The sequence below is a fragment of the Panthera uncia genome, chromosome B1 (genome assembly GCF_023721935.1).
Source record: "Panthera uncia isolate 11264 chromosome B1, Puncia_PCG_1.0, whole genome shotgun sequence".
NCBI classification, from domain to species: Eukaryota; Metazoa; Chordata; class Mammalia; order Carnivora; family Felidae; genus Panthera; species Panthera uncia.
The window spans coordinates 137443261-137460219 of NC_064811.1; the positions used below are offsets into that span (position 1 = coordinate 137443261).

The following is a 16959-nucleotide window of genomic DNA, read 5'->3' on the forward strand; positions in this document are numbered from 1 at the left end:
CCTATATTCTGCCTTTGTTTTCTCCATTGATACTGTCTTATACAGTGGCAAACATTTTAATTTGGTTACACCCTGTGAGAGTTGTGAGCTAGCTCAGATCAAAATACTTTTAAAATAAAGACATCAGAATTTATTAAGGTGAGGCTCAGAGGGGCCAAATGAGAGCAAAGTGGTACAAGTTAGGCAGAAAATGGAGAGGCTTCATGATCGCTTGTTAGAGAACCATGAAGGAAAGAAGAAAGTTTGCAGTATAATGTCTAAAGTAAAATCCACCTTCAGGAAGCTTTCCAAATACAGCAGCTCCTGTATTATGACATCTTTAGTTCTGCATAAACCTGGAAGTGAGTGAATGGGAACAAACAGACTCCTGGAGGCCTCCTTATATCTGACAGAAGAGGCAAGGAGACCATCAGGCTGAGTTTATGGCTGTCAGAGTGCTATGAACCAAAGACAACTCACCCAGGCTGTGCCAGGGGAATTTTAATTTCTGAACCCAATTAGACACTGGTGTTTAAATTTGCCTATGTCTGAGGATGGTTGCAGAAGATTTGAAATGAATGTGTAACGACTCTGCAATGGTTGTAAGGAAGATGAAAACATAAACATGGTAATTAGAAATGGAGGAAATGTTCATGCTATAAATAAATTCTCACATATAAGTCATGAGGTGGTAGCAACAAACACTGTACCCAGTATTCATCAGTTTTTTTATACAGTGTTCATTACACTGTTCATTTTCTGTTTGCATATATATGTGTGTGTATATATATATATATATATACACACAAATATATGTTTAAAAATGAATTTGTATACGTGAGAGAAGACTGAAGGTGCTGCTTTTTTCCTTTTTCTTTTCTTTTTATTTCTTCCTTCCTTTCTCCCTCCCTTCTTCCTTCCTTCCTTCCTTCCTTCCTCCCTCCCTCCCTCCCACTCTCTTTTTCTTTTTTTCTCTCTCTTTTATTTCTTCTTTCTTTCTTTCTTTCTTTCTTTCTTTCTTTCTTTCTTTTCTTTCGGCAGGGAAGAAATTGCACCTTGCCAAACAAATATAAGTCCATTAAAGAAAGCTCATAGTTCAAAATAATTGTAATCCTGAACACATATTGTTCTTAATTTAGGAAGTAGATAGGGGCACCTGTTTGGCTCAGTCAGTGAAGCATCTATTGATTTGGCTCAGGTCATGTTCTCACAGTCGCGAGATGGAGCCCTGTGTTGAGCTCTGCACCAGGCTTGGAGCCTGCTTAAGATTCTCTCTCTTTCTCTCTCTGCCCCTCCCCTGCTCACGTTTTCTCTCTCTGTCTCAAAAAAAAAAAAAAAAAAAAACCCAAAAAACAAAAAACAAAAAACAAAAACAAAAAAACCCCACCTAATTGATATTTTTTCTTATTCAGCATTTTGTACTTTGATATAATTGAGTATTTTACCAACTTAGAAATTAACAAAGAAAAGACAAATATAGTATAGTTTAAACAGCTTTATAATATGTGAATACTGACTTCTATGTCTGAAGGACCACCATACTTCTATCTACTTTTGCCTGAAGTTTTCTGAGGTTGGAAAATTCCTGTTTAATATTCAAATTTACTTTTGGTTTTATAGGTAGAGAAATGTCCATTTTTTTTCTTTTTTCTTTTCTAAAATCATAGCTTGTTAAATAATTGGCCTACAGAATACATGCTATTTCCCAAAGTCAGAGTGATTTACTTAGCCAAATTAGAAGAATATTAATCAATCTACTTGGCTTGTGATAATCTACCAATCAAGACAATCAGTATTATTGGTGACACTGTCATTCCACTCCTGGAAAGACTGTCTCCCAAAATGAGAACAATTGGGAAAAAAAACCCAAAAAACACAAAATCTTGCTAAGAACAAAGTATGTATCTGAAAGATGTATTTTGAAAAAGATATAAAATGCCATTTCTGTAAGTCTTTCATGTTTTTTTTCTCACAAATTTCATGTGTGTGTATATATGTATAAATATCAATGTCTTAATTCATTGCTTTTGTTCATTCAAGATATAAGTTACTTGGATAAATGCTGAAAGACTGAAATTGCACTATACATTCATAACATTAGAATGTGGTGCTAATTAACATTTTATTTGTTGGAGAACCCTTAAATCTGTAGAATAAAGTAGATAGTCTATGTCTGAAGTTTTGCTGAGGACTACAATAAGCATAATTATTCGTTTCAAAAAAAGAAATTAGTTCTACAACACTATCACACTAGCAATGCATACATTTGCAATACACATCCATTTTTCTCATTTTTTCCATCAGATATATAAAGAGAGAGCCATTTTATGTTTTCCAAGTTTTATCCCTCCCAGTAGAGAGAAAGCAAGAGTTGAAAGTGAGACCCTATGACTCTATATTGAGTAACTCCAATAATTCACCTGTGACAGGTTACTAATGGTGTTCATTTCTGTACTTCCTACCAATTAAGTTGTTATTAAAGTGAACAGAAGAAAGATTATTATTAATTCTTATAAGACTCAGCAAAACAAGGCAAAGCCTAAGGAAGAGAATACATTTATGAACTTTCTGAAGAGTCTGTTACCCCTTGAATATAAATGGTTGCCATTAAGTCACTTAGGAGACCTCTCTTACCTAAATATTGAAAACTCTGAACAGTTCATCTTTTACTCATGGAATGGACTAGACAATAGAATGCCAGTCTCATTGTGGTACAAAAAAAGTAACAGAAAGAAGTAACACAATACATAAACAAAATTTAAATATCTATTACACAAAGAATATAAATCTAGGACCAACAGGTAGAAAATACAAGGATATAGGCTGATTAAACATGAGAAAGAGTGTTTTCACAGTTAGAGATTCTAAAAGGAAAGAGGCTGCCCCAGGAAGCCTTCTTGTGTCCAAGGAAGACAGAGATGGTAATGTGTGCTGATGTTCTAAGGGTCTTCAAAGATCAGACTGGAAAGTGACCTAGATGATCCGTGAGTCTATGAGTTTTCCCAATGCTATAATAATTACCTGAAAGGGTAAGGTAAAAAGGAGTATGGGTTTTTTTTTCCTCTCTAAATAAATATGGAAAGCAAAACTACTAACTGAAATGTTATTTTACTAAAATAAAATGTTATTTTAAAAATCTTGTTTGTAAAGCATATTTGTCTCAGTTTTTAAATTTCAAATTTATTTGGAGATGGATACGTATGTAAAGCTGTGCTAAATGTGAAATCTAGAGGTTTCATGATGTCACTGCTTAGGTCCAAGTTCAACTGCCTTCTTTGATTGTGTCTGCATTTAATGATGTACTGCAGAGGTAAGTTACACTTCCTGCCATCTGTGGCCATATAAACACATAGTTTTGTCCCTCAACAGAGCTTCCAACAATGCTTTTTCTACCTTGCTATGCTTAGCACTGCCAGACTTAGCAAAATTACACGAGACACCCAGTTAAATTGGAATTTCAGAGAAACAAAGAGTACTTTTTTTAATGTTTAATTTTTTTTATTATTATTTTTTTAACGTTTATTTATTTTTGAGACAGAGAGAGACAGAGCATGAACGGGGGAAGGTCAGAGAGAGAGGGAGACACAGAATCTGAAGCAGGCTCCAGGCTCTGAGGTGTCAGCACAGAGCCCGACGCGGGGTTCGAACTCACAGACTGTGAGATCATGACCTGAGCCGAAGTCGGAAGTTCAACTGATTGAGCCACCCAGGTGCCCCCAAAGAGTATTTTTTTAGTATATGTGAATCCCAATGAGAAATTATTTGTTGTTCTCAGAAATTCAAATTTCACTGATGTATGGCCCTGCAAGCAACCCCTTTGCTCTCCAAGGCCATCAAAAAGAAACTTCTGTAATCTGTAGATCTACATTTGTTCCGGTATCTGTCATTTCCTCTTTTACTTCTATTGCAAAGAAAATCATACCTATTTTCCTTGCCATGGCAATCTTTTTATTTTGGGCTTTGGGTCCCATCCTTTCCTATCTTCTCTGTGGGGATTTAAAAAATAACAGTCTGATCACTTTTATTCATTGTCAACTTCTCTCTCTTCCTCTCTCTGAGCTCAAATATTCTCTAAATTGAAAACAAAGAGAGGCCCCTGAATTCACCTCTCTCCCTATTACATTCTCTCTTTCCTTTATACAGTCTTAGGTTTTCATCTGCCTCTTTGGTCACTCTCTTCCTTCTCTCCGTTGGCTTCTTTTCCTCTTTCAGGGCCATTAAGTGTTCCTATTCCCCAGGGTTCTTCGTGCCATCATCTCCTCAGTTTACAGATTTTCCATAGGAGATCTTGACAATAACTACCTATATGCTCAAGACTTCCTACTCTTCATGTAAAGTTGCAAAGCCTCTTCTGAACTTTCCTGGATATCTCTCTTTGGATAGTTGTCTTGTGCCTCAAACTATTATGTATAAAACTGAACTCATCTTCTTTTACTCTTTTTTTTTTTTTAATTTTTTTTTTAACGTTTACTTATTTTTGAGACAGAGAGAGACAGAGCATGAACAGGGGAGGGGCAGAGAGAGAGACACACACAGAATCCGAAACAGGCTCCAGGCTCTGAGCTGTCAGCACAGAGCCCGATGCGGGGCTCGAACTCATGGACCGTGAGATCATGACCTGAGCTGAAGTCGGATGCCCAACCGACTGAGCCACCCAGGTGCCCCTCTTCTTTTAAATCTGACTTTCAAGCAGCGTGTTCTCTCAATAGGAAAGGGTACTATAATCTACCCAGTGTTCTAAATCAGAAACTTGAGATCAGATATAAATGTGAGTTATCATCAGATTCTGTTTGATTTACTTTCAAAATATTTTAAAAATCCATCTACTTCTTTTTATTCTCACAGCCACCACCAACTCTTCCTTGGGACACAGCTCTGTCTTTCTAATTGGTTTTCTTTCCCTTCAGCCTCACCCTCTCCAGTCTATTTTCCAAAAGCAGCTTGAGTGGTCTTCCAGAACACTAAAGTGACAGTGTCATCTCTTCCTTAAAGGCCTACAGAAATTTACCCCTGTCATTAAAACGCAGTCCAAACTCCTATCTGTGGTTGATTAAGAACTCCATGGTTGGTTACCATTCCCCTCCCCATCCTCGCTGCTAGGTCACACTGAAATCCTTTTATGCCCTACCTCACTCATCTTTGGACACTCACATACACTACATCCTTCTCTTAGAACAGGTTATCCATTCTCTTTGCTTGGCTACTCTCCTTTGGACTTCTTGTTAATTATTAGTTTCTCAGGGAAACCTGCTTTTTTTCTATTGGATGTAATGTGTTCCTTTAGCTTCACTCATGGATTGTTTTTTGTTTCACATTTGCTTGTTCAATTATTTGTTTTACCAACAGGAATGTAAGTTGTTAGGGGATGGGACCATTCCTATATTTTCCACTCTATTTCCAGCTTCTAGAATGTTGCCTGGATACAGAGTAAATTCCCAATAAATAGTTGTTTACTGTGTGAATGAATGAATAAATGAATACACAGATATGATGGCAGGGATAAAAATGGTCCATTTTAAGCACACTTCTCTTAGGAGCTCAGGCTTATTATTAAAAAATTATCTAAATCAATCTTATAAATGCTAGTGCTTTGTCAAAAAGCATGACTGTGTTGCTCTCCGAAAGTAGTTTTCTTCTATGAACATTCTGAGTTTTACTTTTTATTTTATTTTTGAACATTCTGAGTTTTAAAAATGTTCTCTTTCCATTTTCCCTCACCTCGTTTAAAGTTACTGCAAATTGCAAGAATTAAACAAGTCAAAAATAGACTATTTTTAGAATTTTCTCATTTTCCTCAAACATTTTTCTTAAAGATGGGGTGCCTGGGTGGCTCAGTTGGTTAAGCATCTGACTCTTGGTTTTGGTTCAGGTCATGATCTGTGGTTCATGAGTTCAAGCCCCCCATCAGGCTCCATGCTGACAGTGTGGGGCCTGCTTGGGATTCTCTCTCCTCCCTTCTGTCTGCCCCTACCCCACTCGCTCTGTCTCTTAAAATTAATCTTCAAAAATTTTTTTCTTAAAGAAAAAAATGAGAATATGAATAATGAAGTCCATAGCAAAACAATATAAAGTATACCCTCAATCTCATCATCTAACCCATGCTAGACTAAAACATTACAAAAAGTTATTTACTTTTGGGCTTTTCCTCTTTTAAATAAACCATTGATGGAATTAAATATATCTTTTTTTTTTTTTTTTTTACCTTGTAGCACCCAATTCCCATTGTTCCCCATGGTTTTTGAGTCTCCTCTTTTAGCACTCACTAATTTCGAAGCCATTCTGAGGATTCAGTTTGAGCAATTGCTAAATGCCAGAATTATTCTGAGTACTGTGGACAGCACAAAATAGATATAAGACATAATTCATACTTCAAGAGCTTATTATATAGGAAAAAGAGAACCACGAGAAAATAAAGGAATATTAGGGCATCTGGGTGGCTCAGTTGGTTAAGCCTGTGACTCAATTTCGGCTCAGGTTGTGATCTCAGAGTTCATGAGTTCAAGCCCCATGTGGGTGGGACTCTGCACTGACAGCACAGAGCCTGCTTGGGATTCTCTCTTCTCTCTCTGTCCCTCCCCCTTCATGTGTGTATTCTCTCTCTCTCTCTCTCTCTCTCTCTCTCTCAAAATAAATAAATAAACATTTAAAAAAAAGAAAAGAAGGGAATACTAAACAAGCACTACCGACTACAAAAGGTTGTGGGACTTTAAAGAAAGAAAAGATCACTGCTGACCAGAATAGTTTGAGAAAGCCTTATGGAGCCGATAAAAATGAGATGGATATTGATACATCTAAATATGGGCATTTGGAAAGGAAGAGAAAGACACTGGGAAGGGGGACAGCTTCACTGGATGGTATTTGAATGCTATTGTTTTGTTTTTTCCTGCTTATAATTCTCTTTTCACTTTTTCTGGTACTGATGCTGTTCTTTTTGTTATTGAAATGTCTTTTCTCCAATTCATAAGGGTCTTGAGGGGTTGCCAATAGTCAGATTTAAATCCAAATTTCCCACCCAAGGACTCGGTCCAAGCATAATGCCTAAAGCCCCTGGTGACTATGATTAGCCCAAGGATGTGACCTAGAGCAGGCTAATTGTATTCCATCCCTGGGATTTCACATGTAACTGCTTGAAGATAACATGTCTCTCTTCAGTTAAGTTGAGGCTGGTAAGATTTAAGCCAAAAACTCTCTCTACCCACACTGTTTCTTCCCTCTGCTATCTACAGGATACTTGCCTGCAGTTGGAGAAAATGAAAACAACACACAGAGAAGAGAGAACCATACTGTTTGAGTCTCTGCAGTCCCTGAAGTCATCTGTATATCTCGGTTTCCTATGTCTGTGGCTAATACATCCCCTTCTTGTTTTTGTTTAAGCTCATTTGAATTGGTTTCAGTTGATTTTAATCTGGCAGAAGGGTCCTGACAAAAGCAGGTAATAGGCTAAAGAATGAATGTGAGAAAGAACGAAGTGTACAGACGAGTCAAAGTGGGACTATTGAGAAAGAAGGCACAGATCAAAAGCCATCTTGGGAGAAACAAATGATGGGTTTTGGTTAGCGACTGGATATAACCAAAGCAGAAGAAAAATAGTCAAAAACTGGAAATTCAGGGTATGTGTGAATGCACTGATAGAACTGGGGGTAATTGCAAGAGGAAGTGGGTTTGAAGAGACACAGTAGACAAACCATGACATCTGAGTTCCTGGTAAAGTTGGGATTTTGTCAGTGTATGATTTAGAGGACCAGCACGTACTGGTATGACAGTGTAAAATACAAGAAAGTAATCTATTTTTGATTTGTGTCATCACTCAATAGAATACGATAGAAAACTATAATTATACTTCCCAAATTCATCCTTTCAATTTCTCTCTTCCCACTTAAGGCCCAGGAGAAATATAGCATAGCATAGTCGTTCTCAAAATGTGGCCCCTTAGATCACCACATTCGTATTGCTTTGGAACATTTTAGAAATGCAAATTCATGGACTTGACCCCAGAGAAGAGAATCAGAAACTCCTGGGAGTGGGTCCAACAATCTGTATTTCAACAAGCCTTGTGGCCTATGCTCATGTCCACTAAGGTCTGAGCACTGCTGGTGTCGAGTATTCTTTGTATGTTGGTTCCATAGCAGGTGAGGTAAACTACCACCTAATGCTATGATTTCACACTGTAAGAATAATTCCCTTAGAAAAATTCATTTTCTCTAAATCCATTCATTCAGAAACTATATGCTGAATATATTCTATCTACCAGGCGCTGTTCCAGGCACTGTGGACACTGGAACAAATATGAAACATTCAATCACAAAAATACCTACATGTTAGCAATTAAAAATTATGCCATGGAAGTGACTAGGGGGCTTGAGTGCTGCTTAGATAATCATGAAGGTGTCCTTAAAGAAATTACATTTCAACTAAAAAGGAATGAGTAGGATTTCATCTGGGGAAGGGCAGAGGGGGTGCTGTGAAGACATTCTAGGCCCTGAAAGGGACAGGTCTGGGCACTTTCAGGGAACTGAAGACAGACTAGCAGGAACAGGTCTTCATTAATGATGGGTGTTAAAGCTGGAGAGGCATATCTGATAGATAGATCATGCAGGGACTTGTAAATCATATTAAGGATTTTGAACTTGCCTCTGAGGGCAATTAAGAGGCCATTGAAAAGCCTTAAGTATGGGCTAACATGATCTAATCCATGTTTTAAAACTTTTTTTTTTTTTTTTTTTTTTTTGTATGAAGAAGATAAAGCCTTTCCCACTACACAGCTATGGGTAGGTTAGCATGATGACTTAAATTTCCTGTAAGTTGTAATTGGCTAATAGAGAAACTTTCTCCGAATAAGGCTTTGATGAGAGTGGGAAAGAGGGTAGGGTGTCTATATGGGGACCAAATGCCAGGAACAGAAAAGGAGGAAGGGCTTAGGAGCTTCTTCTGCTTTGTGGTTGTGGCTGAGGCTGGTTCTGCCCATGCGTGTCTGAAGCAGCAAGAGTGCAAGTTCACAGGCAATTGCTGTTTCTCTTCCTTGCACAGGGGACTCTGGTGCTCAGGCTGTGTCCATGTGGAGGCCTTTTTCCTGCGTATGAGCTCATTTAGAGATTTCATTCACTTCCCAGGCATCACAGTTACCTGCCTGAGAATGATACCCAAATCTATATGTCCTCCTTGGCCTTGAGAAGATTTTCATTTTTAGTATCTTTGTGCTATTGCCCTGTGCTAACACATCATGTTAATGACAGTTGCAAGTATGCAATTGTTTAGTGTTGATCTGTGTATAGTTCTCTAATGCTTGAAAAATTATACAGAACCAGCTGTGATTGCTGTCCTGCCTTTCGCTGACATGTCTCATATTATCTGCTGGACAACTGACCCTGCAATGTCATTGCAACCACAAACAGCCTGCCTGTAATTGAACTCATCATGTCTTTCCCAAACCAGCTTGCCTCTGACCTCTTCTGACTTTGTCAATATCATCAGCGTTTACTGTCTCCCAAGTTCCAAGGTTTGGAGTCCTCCTTGACTCCTTTATCTTATGCTGTTACCAATTCCAAGCACCAACATTGTTCCCATTCACCCAGTGGAATGCCAGTATACCATCTGTTCTTTCCTTTCATTACTCTTTATTATCGTAATCCTTCTTACCCCAAAGTTGGATACTTCTACCTTATTACAACTTGTTCTCTTAAATCTAGGTTCCTTTCCCAATACACCTACCCCCACCAGCCCGGGACACTGGGACTACTCTGTATATATGTTTTTCTTCATCAGGCCTATGCTATTTAGCAAAGGCTCTTCTGTATTATTTTCTGCAGTGAAATTTGTTTTTCTTAAAGGGATACTATGTAGAACCCCGTTACACACAAGAGATAATCATGAAGCTTCTCTGATTGAAGATGGGCTAAAGGGAGCACAATCTCCTTGATCTGTTCTCAGCTTTTGAGGCAGCCTTTTTGGTACCAAAAGGCTCATCGAGGCAGTTTGAGAACAAAGATGTGTAGAACACAGTTGAACTCTTTGGAAACATACATATGTTTCCTTTACAAGTCTTTTTGTTTGTTTGTTTGTTTGTTTGTTTGAATTGTTATCTATGTAAACTTTCCAACCTAGTCATATAAATTCACACAAAATTCTTCAGTGCACAGTCATTCCCTCATCTCTGTCTGCGTTTATGGTATTTCCCCTGCCCTGAGTGCCCAGAATGCCTATCCATACGTCTCTGCCAATCTAATTCTACCATTCTTTGTCCCAATCCCACCTCTTACGGGCTTTCCGGATTGTTCCGGCTGTCAGCAATTTTTCTTTCTTCAAATTTCTGCAGTATTCCTTTTTTTTTTAATTCACCCTGTACTATCTTGAATTTGCATCTTTTCACGTATGTGTTCAATTTCTCCCACTAGATAACAGGCCACTGGAGGAAAGAATCAAGTCTTTTGTTGCATTTTGCCCTCAGCATCTAGCATAATATGCAGCCCTAGTATTGGCTTAGTGGGTATATTTTGACGATAACCCACAGCAAGAAATAATAACTATAGGCCCATCAATCTCACTTTCATTAATAGAAGTCTAAGTTAAATATCCTGTCTTTGAAAATGTTCCTCCAGAGCAGTGCTTTTAAGTTAGGAGAACCAGCCACTATGACTTTAATTGCAAGCATTACTTTTTTCTCCAATTACCATTAAGCCTACAACTAGCTTCTTTAACTGACTTTCATTAAATTATGTTGGAAGTAGATTCGGGGAATGACGACAGATGGTTGTAAGTGGGGAGTTCTTAGTTTAGACTAGAAATAGTGTTTTATTCCATCCTCCAACGTTTTAGCAAAGTCTCACTTAAATCATATTCAAAGGATTATAAGAAACTTACATCAATATATAAATCAAATGGTGCCACTTCCTTTAAATCTCTGAGCATGTTTGACAAGGCCTTCTCCACCTCCCCCCTCCTCCTCTGCACCACCCATCCCCCTCGCTCACCACACCCTGGCCACAGAAGCCCACTTCCAGTTCCCTGGATTGCGAAACTCCTTCCCTCCTCCTGACTTCTTATTGTGCCACCTTCTGCCCAGATGATCTTCCCTGTTTCTTTCCTTGATCCATTCCTGTCATCCTTTGAGCCTCAGTCAGTTCATCAGCTCCTCAAGAGAGTTCTCTCATCTTGCAGAATAGGTAAAGCTTCCTTGTTATGTGCTTTCATATTCCTTATCACAATTGTAATTATATATCAACTGTGAAATTATTGTGTTCCTGTGTTTCCCATTAGACTGTAAGCTCTAAGATGTCAGAGACTGGACAAGTACTGTAATATTTTTAATGCCTAGAATTGATGTATCACAGATGCTTGAATGAATCTACGAATAAACAATTTATAAATATCTTATAAAACTTTCAGAGAAACAAGCTATTATAATATTATTTACATCCAGAGCTTAATTCCCCTTGTCTTGTTTTGAATGGATATGGGCAGCATTTTCTGGGTCATGTGATTCACATCACACACACACACACACACACACACACACACGTTTTCTAAAGCAACTTTGACTTTCATAAAACAAGCCCAAACAACAAAGCATTACCCAAAAAAACTTCATATGCTCCCAAACAGAATCTAACCAATTTAAATGACTGGGTATAACATGAAAATGTAAAACTACCTGTTTTGTTTAAAATTATCTGATTTGTGCACACCAGCATGGATATTCATATAATTCTTATTCACATTAAGTTATTCTGAAAATGTATATGGATGAATGAAAAGTGGGAGAAAAGAGTCTCATAGCTATGAAATGTCTACATGTTGAAACCTTTTAGTACATGATTATCACTAAAGTTAATGTGTTCTCCTTCCCTGAAGGCTCCAGCACCCCCACTGATATGTCCATGACCTGTTTCTCTGTCCTTTCAGTCTTGAATTACCCTGCTGAGTCAGACAATTGGAGAACAAATTAGCACCAACTGCAGAGGAGATTTTTTTGGTACAAAAATCTGACCTTAAAAAACCCAAGCCTTAAATATCTTTCCATCAGGATGCTAACAGTTCACCAAATTTGCATTAAAGGACCTAAGGTTTCATACACTCTCTCACTCATATTTACTCCACTTGTCTTGTCTTAAATAGAATGGGTATCAGATCCAACTGTTTGTCGATCCATTTAACAGGATCAGTCATTATCCAATTAAGGGAAAGGTAAAGGGGAAATCTAATTCTATTCTAGAACAGCTTTCAGACCCCTAGATACTTCCATATTCTTCTTCTCTCACACACCTTTTCTTGTTTTCTTACCTTACGTCCAATCAGACAGATAACAGTATAAATAAATGTTATGCTTTGAGGGTAGGTGTCAAACACACACCTGACACACAGCGGGAAGAAACGCATGTGGATGGCATCAAGCCTTTCTCTATAGTGACTGACCTGCATATTTTTAAATTATCAGACCCGTCATGGTAGGTGGCAGGAGGCTTCTGCACAGAGTTATTCACCTGGAACCCAGCAGCATCCACATACTTGCTGCCTTCTGCAACTGCCAATATTTCAGGGCTAGAATCTGCTTCTGAAAGTCCTTTCTTGATGGTTTCATACTGCCCAAGACTATGCAACAGCTGCGGATCCCTGCGGTGGTATCTGCCTTTGCTTTCCTCATGCTTCCTTGAGGATCTCTTAATCTCAAAGGATCCTCTTGGCAGGGAAAGGCTGCATTCTTGGTACCTTGTGCCTTTTCCTCTGCAGAGATGTAAAGAGCAACTCTCATGTTCAATCAGCTCTTGTTGCTTTTTACCTTTGGATTCCAAATCTATCAGATCCATTCCATTAGGAGCAGAAGACCCATCCAAGTTTCCACATGGTTTACTACTATTTCTCCTTCTTCTTCGTGACAGTCGGAATTTAACTTGGGCTCTTCTTTTTGCCTGAATCCAGTGACTCTCATCTGGGGAAGAGGAATCTGAAGAATCTGTGTAAAGCTCACTCCATCTGGGGCTTGCGATCTGGAGGTGAAAATCACTTCTCCCTTTGATTTGTTCTTCTGCATGCTCATATCTCTCGGAGGCCCTCCTCCTCCTCCTAGGCCTCTGTTTTACTGATTTCTTACCAGACTCCTTCCTAGCAGGGCTGAGCACCATGACAGGGGTGCATTGCTCAAATGCATCTTCTGACATGTCATGCAAGATGGAAGATCTAGACAAAGCAGCAGGCAAAGGATGGGAGATGGGAATGGAGAGGAAAGCCATGGGAAAACAGAGAGAGAGAATGATGAAAATGATAGCATGGACCAGAAGTTGGGAAATAAAGTTCAAATGAAGAAAATGCAGTGAAGGGGGAAAAATTAAACCAGTATAAATTGTCCATGGACAATGCAAGGCAGAAGCAAGAGCCACACAGTCTCATAATACAGGAGAGGAATACAAAACGTTGGTCTAAAAAATATTTAAATAGGATAATTTGCTGAGCACTTACCTGCAGATGTCCTGAGTGGATGGACAGACAGACAACCTTGACTGGCTCCTGGGAGCTGTCCCTGTTGTTGGACTGCTTGCCTGGAGAAACAAGTTAGATAATTTGGCATCTTGGTTAAGGTAATACATGGTCGATATCTTGCTTTTTTTCCACATATTTAAAAAATTACAGCAAACGTGGCTGCCGGTCATGTTGCTCATAACGCAGCTCACAACATATAGGAAGTTAGTTCGTTTTGCAAAAGTAAAACTTATTTGAGGAACTTGGAACAGCTGAGATGCTGTACCACTTTGCTGTTGCTTCATTTATGAGAGAGGAAGACGATTCCACAAGTTTCTGTTCTATTTACTGTAAACATTTGAATGGAATGGCTCAGTTTGCCTTGGAAGCAATGGGTAACACTTGAAAATTTCATAATACAAAGGACATGAAGGCTATTGTGTGACAAAGATCACACCAATCTGGGAAGCCTAAATAATCAAATAGCCATTAGCCTGCTAGATACTGTCTGGAATAAACATTAAGTCACATCAAGTCCCTAGGAGATAATGTATTTGAAAACAGTTTGTAGTATTTAAAAGCCGATAGTTATTACTATTATTATTTCATCATTGAAACTAATAAAATCTATCCATCACACCATTATTGACCTTTCGTGACCATATTGAACCTGAGGATAATAGAGCCTGAAAAAATTCAGATTGTTAGCCTAGAGTTGAGCACATTTCACCAAACTCTTACCTTTGAAACACAGCATTTTCTTCACTAAATTTGACTTCTTTAACTTGTATTTAATACAGATGATGATGATCAATCAAAAGGTAGAAGGTATTGAGAATTTGCTGTGTGCCAGGCATTGTACTGTGGCTTTATCGACTGTCTCCTAAATCTTTATTATAATCTCACAGGTGGGAGATAATAACAACTAACAGTTTTGAGTGAATACTATGCTCTAAGTACTTTTAGAGCAATCACTGTTCTAAGTAATTTTCATGTGTCCATTCATTAATGCTCACAAGAAGTGAATGTGTTAAATGTTGTAATCATTTCCATGTTATAGATAAGAAAACTGAAAAATTGGTGCTGCTTCATACAATTAGGTGCTAGGACAGAGGTTTGGGATGAGGAATCTTGCTCTCACATTTGTTCTCTTACCTACCTTGTAATACACTTCTCCTTCACACAGGAGGAAACTAAGGGAGGAGGCCTAGGTCCAAATTTAGATCAGTATGACTGCACAGATGAAATACAGTTTTCACATCAAGAAATAACAGTTAAGGTGGAAAGAGTAACCCCAAATTTCAAAGTAGTTCTAAAATTTCCCATGTTAGAGATAGATGGTTGTGGGTCCAGAGAAAGATAAATTCTAAAACTCAAAAATTGAACTCAATAACTTTCAAGAGGAGGCATAGTAGGCTGAATAATACTGCCTTATGCTCCCCCTGCCCCCTCACCTGCCCCAAGATGTCAACACCCCGATCCCTGGGATTTGTGATTATGTTTCCTTACATGACAAGAGGGATTTTGCAGATATGATTAAGCTAAGAGTAGTGATATGGGGAGATCATCCTGGATTATCTTGATGGGCCCAATGTAAACATGAGGATCCTTATGAGAGGGAGCCAACAGAGGTAGGGTCAGAGAGAGAAGATGGAAGGATAGGAGCAGAGGTCAGAGAGGAAGAAAGATGCTATACTTTTGGCCTTGAAGATGGAGGGAGGGGTCTTGACCAAGGATGTAAGTGGCTTCTGGAAGCTGGAAAAGGCTAGAAAATGGGCTCTTCCCAAGACCTTCCAGAAGATGCAGCCATACTGACACCTCAGTTTTAGCTCAGTGAGACCCACACTTGACGTCTGACCTCCAAAACCATAAGACAATAGAGCTGTGCTGTTTTAATTCAACAAGTTTTGTGGTAATTTGTCATGGTAGTCATAGGAAACTATGGAGACACAATAGGAGATGAGACTTAAGCTAATCTTAAAGGCAAGCAGGAATTATTAAAGAAGATATAAAAAATATTCTAGGTAGAAGAAACAGGATGCCCAGAGGGAAGGATGGTGTTCTCAGCACGCTCCCACAGATGGATTAACATCTGCACGCTTCTGGTTTATAATTTTCAGAGGCTCCCCTATAAACCCATGAACAATGTATTTTTAAAATATGTGAATGCCATTTTTGAACACCAGTCCACGTTTGATTATGTTCTTCAAGATTTCTATCAAAACTCATTTATTTCCAATTTTTAATTCAGATTAACTTCATTTCTGCATCACCAGAATAGACACATAGTCAATTTTCATAAAGTATAAGCATTCTTGTATTTTATGCTGTAAAGAGTAAGTTTTGTTAGGTTGTGCACCACTTATCCTACATACATCCACTGAGATTAGGAGGGGGTTCTGCATACAGCAGTCACTGAAAAAAGTGAAGTTCACTACTCATTCTCTTTAAAAAAAAGCAATGCAGCCCAAAAGTAACCTCAAATTACTGATGACATTATAAAAGTGAACTAAAATATGTTGAGCATTATAATGGATATCCAGGGCTACTTAATGATGTGTTGAAGCCGATTCTATAAATCTGCATATGGAAAAGATGTTGAAATGTAATAAACAAATTTTATAATCTCACATGTCTGAGCAAATGTATGTTCTACAATGAGAGTATGATTTGTCAATGAATAATAACACAGAACATTAAAAAACATGGAGCTTCCCTTTGGACAGTTTTTGGTCCACCACAACACTGAATCAAATAGCACTTATGTCTATAACTCTCATGTATTTTAAAGGAAATAGAAATCATCCTTATTGTCCATCACGAATCTTCAAATAGCTCATATCCAATATTAGTGTATACATGTTCAGCTTGGTGCTGGGGCAGATGCTGTAGTATCAGCTACTGTAGCTGATGCTGTTAACATCCACTCTGTCCCTTTGGCCTTCCTCTGAGTTCACCTGTACACTGACTGATTCCCACTTGAGTGCCTGTGCCTGTTGGGTTCTATCCCCTGGGTCTTTGGTACCAGGTGTACTTTCTTGGCTGCACACAGGCACAATCTGGAAGTTTAGGCTAAGCTAAAACCTCTGGGGACATCTCTTGGACTGAAGTCAGTGGATAAATGTCAGAGATTTCCCATTCTCCCAAAAGGGCAGTCCTAAAATGACTTTCAGTTTCTCAAAAGATCCCAAGCTGCATTAAGGCCCATTGACCCTAACTCATCCACACACCCCTTTACTGGCATTCCCACTTTTTCTGTCTTTCTTCTCCCAAACTCTATAGTGCCTCCCGGGATCACTTTCTAGAAGAACTACCTGCACCCAACTAAGACAGTGGAATCTATTTGATCAACTGACTGATATAAAATTAACCCCAGCTTGTGTTACTTTAGGTTTATTTGTTTATAAACATGAATTAGTAAGGGTCTATTGTAATACATACTATAGTGAGTTCTTGGAATAAAGAAAAGATAGAAACCTGAAGAGGTTTCTTGTTTAGTGGAAAAGAGATTCAAATGAACAGGCAATTTTA

At 38.4% G+C, this 16959-nt stretch overlaps 1 protein-coding gene across 5 annotated transcripts in view; it reads right to left on the minus strand.

Annotated features, from left to right (window-relative positions):
- The window catches only part of MARCHF1 (membrane associated ring-CH-type finger 1), an 87421-nt gene extending 73686 nt beyond the window's left edge, over positions 1–13735 (minus strand). For 4 of the 5 annotated variants that reach the window (XM_049631274.1, XM_049631276.1, XM_049631277.1 and 1 more), the window contains exon 1: positions 12388–13524. In XM_049631274.1, coding sequence (XP_049487231.1) covers positions 12388–13202 — 815 coding nt within the window. In that variant the 5' untranslated portion in view covers positions 13203–13524. Of the gene's footprint in view, positions 1–12387 lie in introns of all 5 variants that reach the window. The other variant, XM_049631278.1, reaches the window with a different exon arrangement.
- Between the last annotated feature and the right edge of the window lie 3224 nt (positions 13736–16959).